Source organism: Sus scrofa, chromosome 12 (assembly GCF_000003025.6).
Source record: "Sus scrofa isolate TJ Tabasco breed Duroc chromosome 12, Sscrofa11.1, whole genome shotgun sequence".
Classification (NCBI taxonomy): Eukaryota; Metazoa; Chordata; class Mammalia; order Artiodactyla; family Suidae; genus Sus; species Sus scrofa.
The window spans coordinates 35,634,137-35,650,126 of NC_010454.4; the positions used below are offsets into that span (position 1 = coordinate 35,634,137).

Below are 15,990 nucleotides of genomic sequence, written 5' to 3' on the forward strand. Positions count from 1 at the left end.
CCACCTGGACTGTTGAATGGCTCACTGCTCCGTTTTTGCCGTGTCAGCACTGCAAGGTCCTGACTGTTGCAGTTGGGGGCTGGTTTCCCGAATGGGTGGGTAAATGGTATCTAACTATCAATTTGTTTTCTTGCATTTCAGTCGTTCCAAGGAAGTCAAGGACGAGCATACCTCTTTAACTCAGTGTGAGTGTCTCTGAATGGTACACCCATTGTTCGGTGCAAGTTTCGAGGGGAGGGGAAAGCCATGATCATTAAAACAACGGGACCTGTCCTCTCTGCCTCCCCACCCTCATGGAGCATCACTCACCACAATTGGTAGCCAGTCATCCTCAGGGGACTTTGGGGAGCAGCATCTTTGGCTGAAAATAATACAGTCGCTGCCTGCCATAAGCTTAGAGGGCAGTAGTCTCCTCAACACAGAGGTCCTGTAACTAGATCTGAGACATGTCACTGGAGAGGAGAAGGAGGGTGAACAGAAGACACGGGGATGTGCTGGAGGAGGAGCCTCAGTAACGTGGAGTTAGTGAAGCGCCCGCATCCTCTGCTGCAGATGCACAGGCTCCCCCAGCCCACAGCCATCGGCAGCATCATTTACTGCTTGCTCTGAGGAAGCAAGCCTGATGAACTGTGAAAATGGAAATCTGGCGTGTTCAGCTTGAGATAAAAGGTGCTCTGTGAAGGAGTCTGGTATATTTGATAGACGGGGCTCAGCCATCCTTGTGATCAGGACAAGACTGAACTGTCACAATTGACATCCCTGGGCTCATTCGGTCCTCAGGGAGCTCTGAGCACCTGTGCTCATCATGGCTGTGGACGGCAGGGTGGTTGTCAGTTTGCCCCCTTAAATCACAAGACAAAAGGCATTTCCTAGAAAAATCCCAAACAGAGTCTCAACCATAAAGACTACCTTTAGAAGTGCTCCTGTGGCTCACAAGATGAAGGATCGGGCACTGTCCCTGCAGGGGCTTGGGTCGCTGCGGTAGCACAGGTTCGATCCCTGGCCTGGGAACTTCCACATGCTGTGAATGCAGCCAAAGACTCTTTTCAGTAGACTCATTGAATCAGAACTTGCAGATATGATTCATCTCAGTGGAGATGTTTCCATGTAGCTGCTTTGGGGGGGGGGGTTGTTACTGATTTCAGTTAGAGCTGTTGCTCTTCTCAGTGTTGGCTTCCCTTCAGGCAGCCGTGCTCAGTTCATTTTTTGCTGGAAGTTCAGCTTGATCAGCGGATGACGAGCGTCTGCCTGACTTCCCTCCCCCCTCCTTTATCCCTTGGCACAGAGTGAACGTGGGCTGCGGGCCTGCGGAGGAGCGCGTGTTGCTAACAGGACTGCACGCCGTCGCCGACATTTACTGTGAAAACTGCAAAACCACTCTGGGCTGGAAATATGTAAGTACCAGGGCGTCTTGGTTGATGGGGAGAAGGCCACGGAGGGACTAGCTGAGAACGACACCCTAGAAGAATGCTTTCTTCCACTTGCTTCCCATGACCTCGTGGGATTATCTGCAACCAGGATGGGAACCTGAGCTCAAAGAGCCATTCCTGGCACACATTTGTCCCCTTTTCACTGAGGGTCTGCTCCTCCTAGTCATTCCTTTACCTGCTCCTCACACACACACACACACACACACACCCTCGATTTAATTACTACTGCTCCTAATAGTAATAGTAGTAACAATGGCACATGACATTTCCTGACACCTTACTGTGTTCTGCGTATACATTATCATACTGACTCTTCACAGAAGCCTTAGAGGGTAGGGCATCTGTGTATCCCTATTTTATGGATGAGGAAACTGAGGCACAGGGAGGTTAATAGTATGTCCACTGTTATCCAGCCATTACCTGGCTACACGAGGATAGGAGTGGAGGGAGTGGTGTGACTGCCGGGCCCTTGCTTTTGGAGGCTGTAGTAAATGTCCCCAGAATATGTCTTAGGTCCTTGGCCCTGCGCCAGGCATCATCAGTCATTATGTTAATGTCCACTATCGGATATAGTCATGGCTGGATTTTCCCAACTAGACATTGATTCCTTCATTGCTTAACTCAACAGGTATTTTTTAATGTCTACTTGGTACCTGGGAGAGTGAGCGGTGACTTGCCAGGGTGAGAGGAGGTGTCTGTATTCAGGACAAGTCAGCTTGGATCGTGGTTGTTGCTATCATTATTGACAGGTTTTTTCACAGTGCTTGTCTCTGTCCTCTCTGTCATTGTGGGGACATTGAAAACAGAGTCTTCCTGTTTCTGGGAGGGCAGTTCATTCATTAACTGCCTTGAACCTGCCAGTTGCAGAGGGTCAGTGCGGGGCTGGCTCCTAGGACCTGACGTTAGCAGGCTTGGGAAGGAGCAGAGCGATCATGAGGGGTCAATGCGGGTGTGTTGATTGTCACACCAGCAAACAGATTGCGCGCCCCGCTCTGAGGGACTTTGATAGTGGGGGAGCCTGTGCATGTGTGGGACCAGGTAAGACAGCAGAAATCCATGTGCCTTCTGTTCCGTTTTGCTATAAGCCTAAAACTGCTCCAGAAATAACTAGCCTATGTGGGAAAAGATGGTGAGCAAAAGAAGCCAGACACATAGGTCCAATTCCACTTCAGTAAAGTTCAAAAACGTGCATATCTTAAATCCGCTGCAGGTGGAGTCTGTCACGGGGCAGCACCACCTTTTGATTCCATCTTTCATGTCTTCCTTGAAACATTCAGAATGAGAAACCCTGGACATTATGTTGCGTGATGCCAAGAAGGTTTAACCACAGCTTCTATGGGAGAATCTGGCCTTGGCCGTTCCACTCCCCCTGTATGGCCCCCAGGCCCCCTCTGAGTGATCTGGGGGCCACAGTACTGATTTTGATGATCCAGAAATGTTTGGCCCCTTGTTTCCCAGCTTCCTGCTTATCTTATCCCTTGAGGATGTGCTGGATTATAGAGGATAAATCTGAGTTGGTTTTGCTCCTTACCTCCGCTAGGCTGATTCACTCTTTTGACAAAACTTTATCAAGAGCCTTTCTGCTGGATACTGGGAGTTCCCACTGTGGCTCAACCCCTAGCTGCACATGTATCCCCAAAAATGCCTCCCCCCCAAAAAAAAAAGGAGCCTTTATGCTGGCTACAAAAGAGAATGAGATCCAGTCCTTGCCCTCAGGGTGTTTATTGTCACTATACCAGGGAGGAAAGCCACCGGTAAAGTTAAAAACAGTTGGGGAGTTCCCGTCGTGGCACAGTGGTTAACGAATCCGACTAGGAACCATGAGGTTGCAGGTTCGGTCCCTGCCCTTGCTCAGTGGGTTAAAACGATCTGGCGTTGCTGTGAGCTGTGGGGTAGGTTGCAGACGAGGCTCAGATCCTGCGCTGCTGTGGCTCTGGTGTAGGCCAGTGGCTACAGCTCCGATATGACCCCCAGCCTGGGAACCTCCATATGCCGCGGGAGCGGCCCAAGAAATAGCAAAAAGACAACAACAACAAGAAAAAGCAGTTGGACAGGACAACCAAGAAACATCCCAGCATTCATTGATTCCCCTCTCTCATGCCAGCCCCAGGGATCCAGCCTTTCTTTCCAGCATCCTTCTGACCCTTATAACAATCCTGTGAAGTACTTGTAATTTTCCACATTTTATAAATGGGAAGTTTATAATTTGCAAATTATAAATGTGAGTCAGATGGTTAAGTGATGCTTCTGGTGCTAGGAAGCCATAGATGTGGGCGCTCAGTCTGGGGTGTTTGTGTTCAGCTCCAGATCTAGTGCTTTGTCCACTGCTGTCCAGTTGTGAGATTTTGCAAATGTCCTGTAGCTGGGGAGGTGTTGAAATTTTTTTGCTTAATAGGGACTCATTGTCACTTTCCTGATTTTGCTCCTTCCTCCCCTCCATCCTAAACATACTCCTATGGAACTTATGGAAGTTACTCTGGTTTTATTCCTAAACCACATTCCTCTATTGTGTACACATCACACACAGGCACATGAACACACACACACAGACAGTGCTGGGAAGTAATGAGGTGTCAGGGAAGTTCCTGCTGAGCCCACAGCTCTTGTGTGTGCGTGGTGTGTTTGCACTTTCTCTCGGTGCCCCTCCCATCTCTCTGTGGAATAATTCCTTTCTCAAGGAGAGACTCAGGTTTGAGCTCTTGTTCTGTGACCCAGAGCCCTGAGCTCTAGAACAGGAGGTACGGCTCATACAAATGCTGCCCAGAACCAGAGTTCCTGTGGTGACACGGTGGAAACGAATCCGACTAGGAACCATGAGGTTGCAGGTTTGACCCCTGGCCTCACTCAGTGGGTAAAGGATCTGGCATCACTGTGAGCTGTGGTGTAGGTCACAGACTTGGCTCAGATCTGGCATTGCCGTGGTTGTGGTGTAGACCGGCAGCTGCAGCTCTGATTAGACCCCTAGCCTGGAAACCTCTATATGCCTCAGGTGCGACCCTAAAAAAAAAAAGAAGACGACAAATGCCGCCCAGACAGTAGGATTTAGCTACTTCCCAATTTGGGGGGGTGGGCTGGGAATGGGGGAGCTGATGTCCACGGCTAGGCCCAGTGTTTTTCAGAAAATACAGCAGGATTTTTTCTTTTTTGGCCACCCCAATGTCATGTGGAAATTCCTGGACCAGAGATTGAAGCTGCACAACCCAAGCTGCTGCAGTAACAACACTGGATCCTTAACCTGCTGTGCCACCAAGGGAACTCCCAAGACTTTTTTTGTATGAAACATCCCCTTCTTTGTATACCTATGCAGGCCTTGTTTCTGTGGAGCATATCAGCTGGGAGAGCTTGCAGGGCTGTAAGGTTTGGATGGTAACCTCCCACCTGGTTTCTATTGGGTTTGTCCTTTGGAGGCCTTGCAGCTGGGTGGGGCTCAAGGGGCCCCAGGTTCTTCAGCCTGGAGTTCATATAGCTCCGGTCTCCCTGGAGCAAGGCAGTGAAGGAAACACAGATCTAAGCTGGAAAGAGCAACAAAAGAAATTTTAAAAGAGACCTGTCTGGCCTTGTGGTATACTTTGTTTCTCTCTCTGAATGTCTTTTCTCTAAGCCTAGCATGCACTGCTTAAAATAATGACACAGAAGAGTTCCCTGGTGGCCTAGTGGTTAAGGATTCAGCATTGTCTCTGCTGTAGGTTGGTTTCCTTCCCTGACCCAGGGACTTCCGCATGCCATGGGTGTGGCCAAAAACTAAAAAAATGCATAGTATTTAAATTCTGTTGCAAATATTGAGAAAGTCCTGGTGTTGCCTCGGTGCTCTCTTTGAGCCAAGGGGGGCCATGGCGCGCTGGAGTGGTGGGAATTCTCAGGGAGTCTGGGCGAAGCGGGGGCCAGACCTCAGGGGCCCTGATGCCTGTTGTTGGCAACACCGTTGCTCCTCTGCAACAGAAGTCACCTGCGTGTCTTTGGTCATTCGGTGTCTTTTTCTCTTCCTCTGTGTTTCCCAGGAACATGCCTTTGAAAGCAGCCAGAAATATAAAGAAGGCAAATACATCATTGAGCTAGCACACATGATCAAGGACAATGGCTGGGACTGACCGGAGAGCATCTGCCCAACCCCGTGTCCACGTGAACGCCATCCAACTGAACATTCTACCCAAGCGTGAGAGAGTGACTGAACACTTGGTTCCATCCATTTAGGGGCCTTGCCATCGGGGGCATTCTCCCACCCTGACGCCATCTTGCTGGTGACCGGCCTCTAAATCGCTGTCTCTCTGTCTCTTTGCTTTGTCTCTGTTTGTGAGTTGATCCTGGCTTCTCTCTCTGTTCTAGTGTTAGCGGAAAACAAAACAACGAAAGGAACAGATGCCTGCCCGCACGGTGGCAGCCCCCTTGGATGAGGGCCCCAGGGCCTGGGAAGAGCCGCCTGGTGGCCTCTTGTCAGGAGAGCAGTGGCACAGCACGGGGGTGTGAGGAAGAGGGGGACCGCAAGGGGCCCAGGTGGGTAGGGGATGGGAGAGGGTCGCGCGAGGGACAAACGTGTGCTGCTCCTGGACACCTGGTAACTTAGGCTTGAAATGGTCGACTTGTCTAAAAGGACAACGAGAAAAAGCAAACGAAAAAAAATACCTCATGACTGCATTCTCTCTGATCAGAAGCTTCCGTTCCTGACACCCAGTGTGCCAGGTTCGCACGTGAGCACAAGGAGGGGCCCTAATTCTGGATGGCGGGGCAGGGTTCTGCCTCTACCGGTCCAAGCTGGGGCGCGTCCTGGGAGGGGCCCAGATGGTGTCGATGACCCTGACGCTTCCCTGCTCCTCCGGGTCATCTTCTTTGCCTCTCCAGCCGCTGTAGGTGACAGGAGAGGGGACTGCCACGTGCAGTGGGTGCAAGATCCCGATCTCCCAAAGGCTTTGACCCGCCCCCAAGGGAAATCAATAATCAAGGAGACCAGGGAACAAAGCAGGAGGGGGGTGGGGGGGGCCATTTGGGAGCTCCCTCGGAAGTGGCTCGGAAAATGGGCCAGAGGAAAGAAAAGGTAGAGCCCATCAGGAATTCGGACTTCTCCTCCCTGAACCTTAAGAGAAGAGCACTGTGGCAAGAAAGGGGGGCGGGCCAGGGGCAGTGCCAGGAACCGTCTAGGTTGGAACCATTACAGGTTAGGCGCGTCTCTCTTCTTTGGCATGCGGTGGTTTCACGGAGATCCGCAGTTCCTTGTACATAGAGCTTGGGGTGCTTTTCTCCATCCGTGCAGATTGTGGAAAACCAGGTCCCAAAGCTTCCAGCTGAGTGCGCCCCCTGGCCGGTCAATTTCTCGTGCCCTGAGCGGTTCTCCTTGTACTTGGATGTTGTGTGTGGAGGGACGTCTGTCCGTGTGGTTCAGCGATAGGGAGGCTTAGCTTTGATGTCCTTTGGCAAGTTATGAATTCCAGTGTTACACCCCCTCATCCAAAGTTCATGCTATTAGGGAAGGGGACAGCAGGTCCCCGAAAGGCTCAGGAGCGAGAGAGGAGTTTGTTACGTTTAATCAACACTGTGAAGTCTGTTCTACAGCAATTTAGCCAGTACGCAGGGCATGACCGAAGCTCATTTAACGGAGTTCATTTCACTGCGCAGACCGAAAATATTATTATGACTAAGATAGGTGTAGGTTATGTTAGGTAATTCTCAGCTTCTCTTTCTCCAGATAGGCTGATTCCCCTAGGAAAACTCTCCTGAAAAAGTCACAAAAGAGTGAGTTCACAGATGAGAATCGGTGAAAATTCTCAACCGAGATGAAAGCAGCCAATCCAGGACATTTTCAGAATTGAACCAAAGTCCCAGAGGGAGCGAGACTGTTGTGGCAGGGCGTTTTTGTGTCTCTGTGTGCTGCCGGGTGTTGGGCAGAGGGGCCTGGCACAGTATGGTCCTGCCCTGGCAGAGCCGGGCCGCAGGACTGTTGGGAAGCTGGGGAGCCCCAGGTTCAGCCGTGGACAGCCTCTGTAAGACAAAGCGTTCTTAAAAGAACCGAAGTTTGTTCCCAAAGGCTTCTTACCCACATCTTCCAGTGCTTTCCTAGCCCTGGGGGATTAAATGTTCTCCCCACATTACAAAAAAGCAGACTGAGGTTCCCAGGATCCCAGAGATATGGTTGCCAGGCCCAAGATCTCGATAAGAAACATTTTCAACTTTCACATTCCTAAGCTGGCTTGCCAGCACAGAAATCACAGGCTCCCTTCTCCATCCCAGCCCTGAAGGTAGTGGCCCTCATTTCTGATTAGCCCCTTGACTCAGGGAATGTCCTGGCTATTGGTAATCCTTTCCCTACAAAGAAAACATGGATAGGCATGGAAAAAGGGAGTGTGGTGACCTAGAAATCTGGACCTGAAGTGCCCTGAATTTTCAAGGGGCAGAGGAGACCGAAGCGCCACTGTTCTTCCATGGGGATGGGGCCTCTGACTGTCGGCATGGATCAGAGCAGGCTCCAATTAGACCCTGGTTCTGGTGGGTTTTTTCCAACGTCTATCCATTGAGCATCCATTGGGTACATGGCGCCATACTTGGTGCAGGAGATCTGAGCAGGATGTTGGTACTCCCGTAACTACAGGGGAAAAAAAAGATTAGGCTTTTTCCCTTTGTGTCAATGAAACCAAAAGTGCTTCTTAAAACTTTAGCTCCATTCATGGCTTGTCTCACCTCAGTCTAGTATGGGAGAGACCACAGCTGAGCGATGGCGAAACAGCCACTCAAGGCCTCAGTCAGTTCTTGTTTTAATTTCCTCACCAAATTACTGACTCAGAGCATAACCAAAGACCTCATCCATTCACCCCTGGTGGGTTCTTCGGGGAATTGAAGGTCGGTGGTATCAATTAGGCGGGGCACCGGGAGCAGAGAAGCGAGGAAGGGAGAGACGTGCATGAAGTTCTATACCTCAGCCAGCAACTGCCTTCACTTTCAACTCAAGTCCAGCCGGCAGACTCTAGTTCTATGTCCCCCGTGCCACCCTAGGGCCTTGGCGGCTCTGGATTACACCCAACCCCGCAGGATGCTAGTCTCAGGCTACTGATGGGTTTGATTTGACAATACATCAAACACAGCCAGGCTTGACTGCCAGATTGTCAGCTGGGCCTGACCGAGGGCTTCTCCAGCTCCTCCAGTAAGATCCCTAAGATAGGATAGAGGAAATCTGGACTGGTGGGTCCGTGTATGAAAGAGACGTGTCCCCTTTAGAAAAAGATTTTCAAGCGGATATAGAAGAAACAGTTGCTTGTGAAATATACTTTTGTAAATAATATTTAATTTTTTAAAATAATATATTTGGTGCTGTTTTCTCAGATCCCCTGAGAGCACTTTTTATTTTCATTTTTAAAATTCTATGGTTTCCTCTGCATTTCTTGAAGTATATTTTAAGGGAATCAGTGATCACCAATATACTCTTTAAAAGAAAAAAAAAAAATCTCCATCACTTTAGTCCAGACGGAGGCAGTTAAGCCGCGCCTCTCTGCATTTCTTTCCAAATGGAACAGACTCTGCAGTACGTTACCAGGTTGAGAACTGAAATATGTTCTTGCACCACTATTGGCTAGAAAAGAAAATAAATAAAATCAAATTTAGTAACAATTTAGAGTGATTCCTCTTGGAAGAATTTCCAACAGATTTGGAGTCTTGTTTTTAAGTGTGTGTGTGTATGTGTGTGTAAAGCATTTTGGATTGTGCCTCCTGTTTTCATTTGGGGGGGGGGGACACTATACCTGCAGTTTACACCCTGGGCACATAAGACTTCTTCCCTTTCTCTCCGGTGGTTTTGTTTCCGAGTGGACCAACAGCATAACCCTCAAGGATCTTGTTTTCCCGAGCATGGAGCTGTTGCCTGTTTGCTTCTTTGTCTTGTCTTTGCGTGCTCAGCTTTTACAGAAGGAAAATCTGTTGTCTGTGAAGATCAAGCAGAGTCAAAGCTGTGTTTCTCACTGAGATGTGAGTGTGTTCATCACGGATCCAGGGCTCCAGTTGTTGTGGAAGCCGTATCATGTTAAACATTAACTGGTTGGGTTGAAGGAACATCAATGAAATAATACACATGCCTTGTAGGTAAACAGCTTTTTTTTTAAGGTCAGATTGCCTCAGGTTCAGGAAGAGGCCGGGAAATCAAATCTTAAACACAATCAACTTAACGTATTTTTTTTAAAAAGAGTCTGCCTCAAATGAGGAAACATGTTAGTGGGCTAGGTGGAGGAAGGAGATATTCTTCAAAATTAAAATACAGTCATGAAATCTGCCAGCAGTGAATGGTAAAGCCAAGAAGAAACAAGCTGTTCTCATATTACCAAATTCCGTCTGCCTGTCTGTTTTTGTATAACATTTTGGTTAAAGCGAGCGTCACTTCCCTTTGCCAACCTGCAGAGACTATCTTTCAATACAGAATCTGTCTATTTATGCTTGTGTTTACAAACTGTATTTGTTGGGTTTGGGTTTTGTTTTTCCTCTATCTTTTAAGTGGCATTTTCAGGTCACTTTGCTTCAATAACAAAGATAATTTTCAAGTAATTTGTCTTCACCTTTTCCTGTATTTGTACATAGTAATTCAGTATTAGAGAAAAGTGCATTGTTTCTGTCATATTTCCAATCTGTGTTGGTGCTCATTTGAGAAAATAAAGTTTTCCAATATTAATTTTTTGTCAGGCTCCTCTGTCTTAATTGACCCAGCATTTTTTTTTTTTTTTTTTTTTTTTTTTTTTGGTCTCTTTGCCATTTCTTGGGCCACTCCTGCAGCATATGGAGGTTCCCAGGCTAGGGGTCCAATCGGAGCTGTAGCTGCTGGCCTACACCAGAGCCACAGCAATGCTGGATCCAAGCTGTGCTGCGACCTACACCACAGCTCACGGCAATGCCGGATCCTTAACCCACTGAGCAAGGCCAGGGATCGAACCCTCAACCTCATGGTTCCTAGTCAGATTCTTTTCTTTTCGCTAACCACTGAGCCACAACAGGAACTCAAGACCCAGCATGTTTTTATCTTGACATTTAACACTGAAAGCAACCAGAGAGGCCTGCAGGAGGTCCATCTGTCTAACCCCATTCCCAGATCTGTCAGCTGAGGCCCGAGGGGTTGTTTTCTCCCAGGACTCTTGGCTGATTAATGAATAAAAATCAGGTCTCCTGCTTATCTACAAACACCTCTCCCCCTGGCTTCAGAGATCAGAAAAGCAAGAATGACCTTTATCATTTCTGTCTACTAAGCCCCATATTCTTAGATACTGAAGCTTTCCTGTTTACACCCGTTTCTTTGGTGGAGATAGAATTGCATTGGGTGAAGGGGAAACAAGTAAAAAACAAAATAATGTAGAAAAGAGGCAACATTGTCTTTGAATGATTTGAATAATTTGAATAAAGGGAGATAAATATTCATAGTTAAAATATGTGGAAAATCAAGGCTTATCACTTATTGAACAAATACTAAACATCTATTAAGTTCCAGGCACTGGGTGTGGAAAATCAACCAGCCTACTAAAGCAGCTGTTTTTGTTTTCCAAGCATCTTTCCTCTAGTCCTGGCCGTATGCACACACAGCCTTTTAAGTACTTTTGTATTCTGGTGCCTTTTAGCAGGCTGAACATATTTGCCTAGGCATCATCAATTTATACTACAACTTTTTTCCTAGAAATTTATTTTTTTCTTTTTCCAATGCCGATCTTTAATTCATTGAGCAGGTCCAGGGATGGAACCCAAATCCTCATGGATACTAGTCACGTTCCTTACTGCTGAGCCACAACAGGAACTCCTATACTATATTTTACTTTATTTATTTTAATTTTTTTAAATTTTTTTATTTTTTTTGTCTTTTGTCCTTTTAGGGCCGCACCCATGGCACATGGAGGTTCCCAGGCTAGGGGTCCAATTGGAGCTATTGCTGCCAGCCTACACCACAGCCGCAACACCACCAATCCGAGCCATGTCTGCAACCTACACCACAGCGCACAGCAATGCCGGATCCTTAACCCACTGAGCGAGGCCAGGGATCAGACCCACAACCTTGTGATTCCTAGTCTGATTCATTTCCGCTGCGCAACAGCAGGAACTCCTGTCTGTATGTTTAGTTGGAAATACCTTCTCTATTTGCCTAGAATTTATTTACCGGTTCTGGGCGCAGCTACAGTTGACTTTTATTTGTCCTTGAGTGCATTATCTTCATCCTGTGACCTGTTTTGCTTCAGTGGATATGCCTGTTATCATTTCATTCCTGTTTGCCTTTGGCAGGCAGGGAGGAGAGAAAGATAACATGTGCAGGAGATAACCAGTCTCTAGCAATCCTTGAGTGCCGCTCTCCCATCCAAGGTCTCATGCCCACTGCGGCTGTCCAGGAGATCAGGCTGGACGCAAGTAAGGGAGGAGCAAAGATGTTCGTTGAGTGCCTGGCTTGCACAAGGCACAGCGTCGAATGCTTCGTTTACATATCATTTAGGATCCTCATGTCGCTCTAGAAGTCCTTACCACCCTGTGGGCAAGCGATGACAGATGCTGGCCACCGTTTTTTTTTTTTTTTTTTTCAGTGGCTGCCCCTGCAGCATATGGAAGTTTCTGGGCCAGAAATGGAATCCGAGCCACCACGGAGACAATGCCAGATTTTCGGCCTGGCTGTGCCACAGCAGGAACTTCATGATCATCTCATTTTATACATGATGAAATTGAGGTTTGCTGGGGCTGGGGCCGTGGCCCATTTGACTTCACAGCCCTCTGTTCTTTTCCTATACCTTGTTCCAATTTCAGTCTCTCTCTTCTCCAGACTTAATTCTTTTTTTTTTTTTTTTTTTTTTTTAGGGCCGCACCTGCAGCATAGGGAATGTCCCAGGAAGCTAGGGGTCCAATCAGAAATGCAGCTGCTGGCCTACACCACAGCCAGAGTGACCCCAGATCCAGCAAGTCTGGATCCTTGACCCACTCACTGGTCAAGGCCAGGGGTTGAATCTGCATCCTCGTGGGTACTCGTCAGGTTAGTAACCCACTGAGCCACAAACGGAACTCCTCCATTCTTAATTCTAGTGTGGCTTCACAGAACCCTTTCCCAGTCTGCCCACCATGACTGCTTAACAAATAAGGATTCAGGGAATACAAATGAGAGAAGGAATGTAGGAGTCCGGGCTGTGGCGCAGCAGGATTGATGGCGTCTCTACAGCTCTGGGAAGCAGGTTTGAACCCCGGGCCAGCCCAATGGCTAAGGATCTGGGGTTGCCGCCGCTGAAGCATAGGTCGCATCTGCGGCTGGGATCTGATCCCTGGCCTAGCTTAGTGGGTTAAGGATCAGGTGTTGCCGTGAGCAGTGGTGTAGGCTGGCAGCTGCAGCTTCGATTCAACCCCTAGCCTGGGAACTTCCCACGTGCCACAGGTGCAACCCTGAAGAGAAAAAACAAAAAGAATTTTATATTCCATGGCTGCATATAAGTGGGGATTTGGTGTTTTTTAATACTTGGTAATGGATTACATATGTAATCCTTGGTCTCTCGATTAATAGTAAGTACTTAATGAGTGCTTGGTGAACACTGAATTCATGTGGTGGTGGAGAATTAACAGTTTTTTAAAAAAATCTCTCTAACACGTTAGATTGCCTGAGAGAAGAATGGAGAAGAGGTTAGCATTAAATGTTACGTAAAGTAAATGGTTACATCATGAGCCATCGGTTTATTAATTTGCATTTATTTATTCAGTAAGCACTTTGGGGGCATCTATTATGTGCCTGGTCTAGTCAGGAAACGAACCCCAGGGAACAGAAAATCAGGGGTACTAAGTGTGCTGAGTGAGAACAAAGGATTATGCACAGGCTTCCCTACTGGTGGCCAAATATTTAGCCACAGGGACCACGACCCTCAGGCAGCTGTTTCCTATAGAAGCAATTGCTCATAAATCCTTTAATCTGAACCCAATAAATGGCTCGTGTCCTAGAGCAGGGCACAGGGCAAGCCCCGGAACTAGAGCACTTGGTTTCAAATACTGGTTTCCCTCAATAAAATATATACAAAGGGCTAGCTCAGAGCCCGTAAAGGGTCAACGATAATAAAACGATTGTTGTTATGAATTGTGCAAGTCTGTTTTGAATTGGAAGTGGGATAAAGAGGACTATTGTATTTGCCCTTCATGTGTATTACTTGTTTCATTTTATAATAATCCCATTTTGCAGAGGGGAAAACTGAGGTTCTGAGAGCAGAAGTAACGTATCCATGGAAGCACTGGGGCTTTTTCTTTTATTCTGATTTGGAATTCTACACCATACCTGTGGTCCCAGCCTGCCATTCAGGAAACAGGAATAACTAACAAGTAGGAACCTTTCTGGCAGATCCAACTGAGCACACACCCAAAATGTCATGGCCGTTTTGTTCTCTCATATTTTGTTCTTTTTTCATAAAATGGAAACCCTGGCTTTTCCATTGGAAGCCAAAAGCTTAGAACTGAGGAAGAGTTGTTACGTTATACTTTTATTTTGCAGGCTTTCAGGCCTGGTGATTGCAGCGCGATGATTTTCAAAATTCTTTTGAGGGGAAAAGAAAGTGTTACTATCAGTTGTTTACACTGATTTAAAAGGTAGAGGAGTTGCTCAGTGGCCCGGTGGGTTAAGGATCTGGCACTGTCACTGCTGTGGCTTGTGTTGCTGCTGTGGTGCGGATCCAATCCCTGGCTTGGGAATCAAACACCCTACATGCCACAGGTATGGCCAAAAGAAAAGCAGAAAAGAAAAAAATAGAAACCCAGAAACTTACCCATGAGGAAATGACAAAAAGTATCTTAACACGACATTTCCATGGGGCCATTCAGGGGTAATGCTCCAGACCAGCTTGAACAAGCTAAGGATTAAAATTTCATGTGACATGTAGATTCTTCTCATTCCCAAGTGATATGGGATCAGTTTAATGAGAGACAGACTGGCTAGGGAAGCTAAATTGTTCAAGGCATTAGAAAATTATTTGAAAACTGTGATAGAACTAGTGAGTTATATTTTATTTTGAATTAAAATCACATTAACGATTTATCCTGAGCTCAGATATTTGCAGGGTCAAATAGCAATAGTGGCGGAGTTCTCTTCTGGTGCAGTGGGTTATGGATCTGGTATGGTCACCGCAGCGGCTTGGTTGCTGCTGTGGTGCAGGTTTGATCCCTGGCCTGGGAACTTTTCCATACCATGGGTGGAGCTGGAAAAAAAGGGCGGCTTTGGAGTTGGACAAATGGCGATTTGAAACCTGACTGCACGCTTAGACATTGATCACTTTGAGGAAGTCATTGCAGGTCTCAGGACTCATTTCCATCATTTGTAAATCTGGGATACCAGCCCCCACTCATAAGTTATTGCGAGGATCAAATAGCAGCCATAAAGTGCCCAGCAAATTGCCCAGACCAAATAGGCCTTAGCATGTGTCCCTTGTCCTTTTTTATTTGCTGAGTGATTGGAACTCACTGTATGGGCACTGCTAGCACGTAACTCATCCTGGAGTTCCTGCTGCAGTGCAATGGGATGGGCAGCATCTCTGGAGGACCAGGATGCAGGTTCAGTCCCTGGCAGAGCACAGTGGGTTAAAGGATCCCGCGTTGCAGCGTAGGTTGCAACTGAGGCTCTGTTCTGATCCCTGGCCTGGGAACTCCATATGCCTCCGGGTGGCCAAAAACAACAACAAATAAGAAAAAACAAAAACAGCAACAACAAATCAGTCATCCCTCCAACCCACCTCTACAAAGGAGGCTGACACCCAGGGAGGTTAAATAGCCAGCACTTGGAACCACAGGTCTGATAAGTAGGCAGAACTGGAACTGGAACACAGAGAACCCAGGCAATCAGGCCAGTGGTCCCTGCACCACGCTGCTTGCTTTTACTTTGAGAGGAGAATGTGTACTTTTATGGAAAGAACAAAAGGAAGGGTGTCAGCTAGAAAAATATCCTTGCATTTTAGGATCCGTTTTGAAATGTTTATAATAACCATCTTTGGTCATGTTCAATACAGCACAACCTGCTCCTTCTCCTTCACCCAGTTCTGATATGCAGGCAACTTGTGGAAGAAGCAGCAGAATGCTGTCAGACTAGCTCATCTCCCCAGCTGCCCCTGGACCACCCAGCTCCAATTCTGAGCTGTTTCTCCAGAGCATGGCCTCGCAAGCACAGCAATCAAGCAGTTGAATCAGGAATGTTTTATTTATGGCTTTAATAGTGGCGTCTCTTGGGAAAACTTTGGTTTCCCATTCCCAGAAGCAAAAATTCATCTACACAAAGTTCTTGAAATTATTACTGTTTATTTTTTTTGCCTACCACGTTCTCTGAGCCACCTTAGTAGAGTTTAAAGCATCCCTTCCCAAAAGAAGGATAATTTGAGCTGGCGTTCATTTGGCTGGTTATATACTGAGACAGTCCAGTGTCAGAAATTGAGAACAGGAGTTCCCATCGTGGCTCAGTGGTAACAAACCCAACTAGTATCCATGAGGACTCGGGTTTGATTCCTGGCCTCACTCAGTGGGTTAAGGATCTGGCATTGCCATGAGCTGTGGTGTAGGTTGCAGGCGAGGCTCGGATCTGGCATTGCTGTGGCTGTGGGGCAGACCAGCAGCGGCAGCTCCCATT

At 47.4% G+C, this 15,990-nt stretch overlaps 1 protein-coding gene across 3 annotated transcripts in view; it reads left to right on the plus strand.

Moving 5' to 3' along the window:
• YPEL2 (yippee like 2) overlaps positions 1–10,068 on the plus strand; it is a 71,057-nt gene extending 60,989 nt beyond the window's left edge. For all 3 annotated transcript variants that reach the window (XM_003131686.6, XM_021067292.1, XM_021067291.1), the window contains exons 3-5: positions 142–185; positions 1,286–1,394; positions 5,429–10,068. In XM_003131686.6, the coding sequence (XP_003131734.2) occupies positions 142–185; positions 1,286–1,394; positions 5,429–5,518 (243 nt within the window). In that variant the 3' untranslated portion in view covers positions 5,519–10,068. The remainder of the gene's footprint in view (positions 1–141; positions 186–1,285; positions 1,395–5,428) is intronic.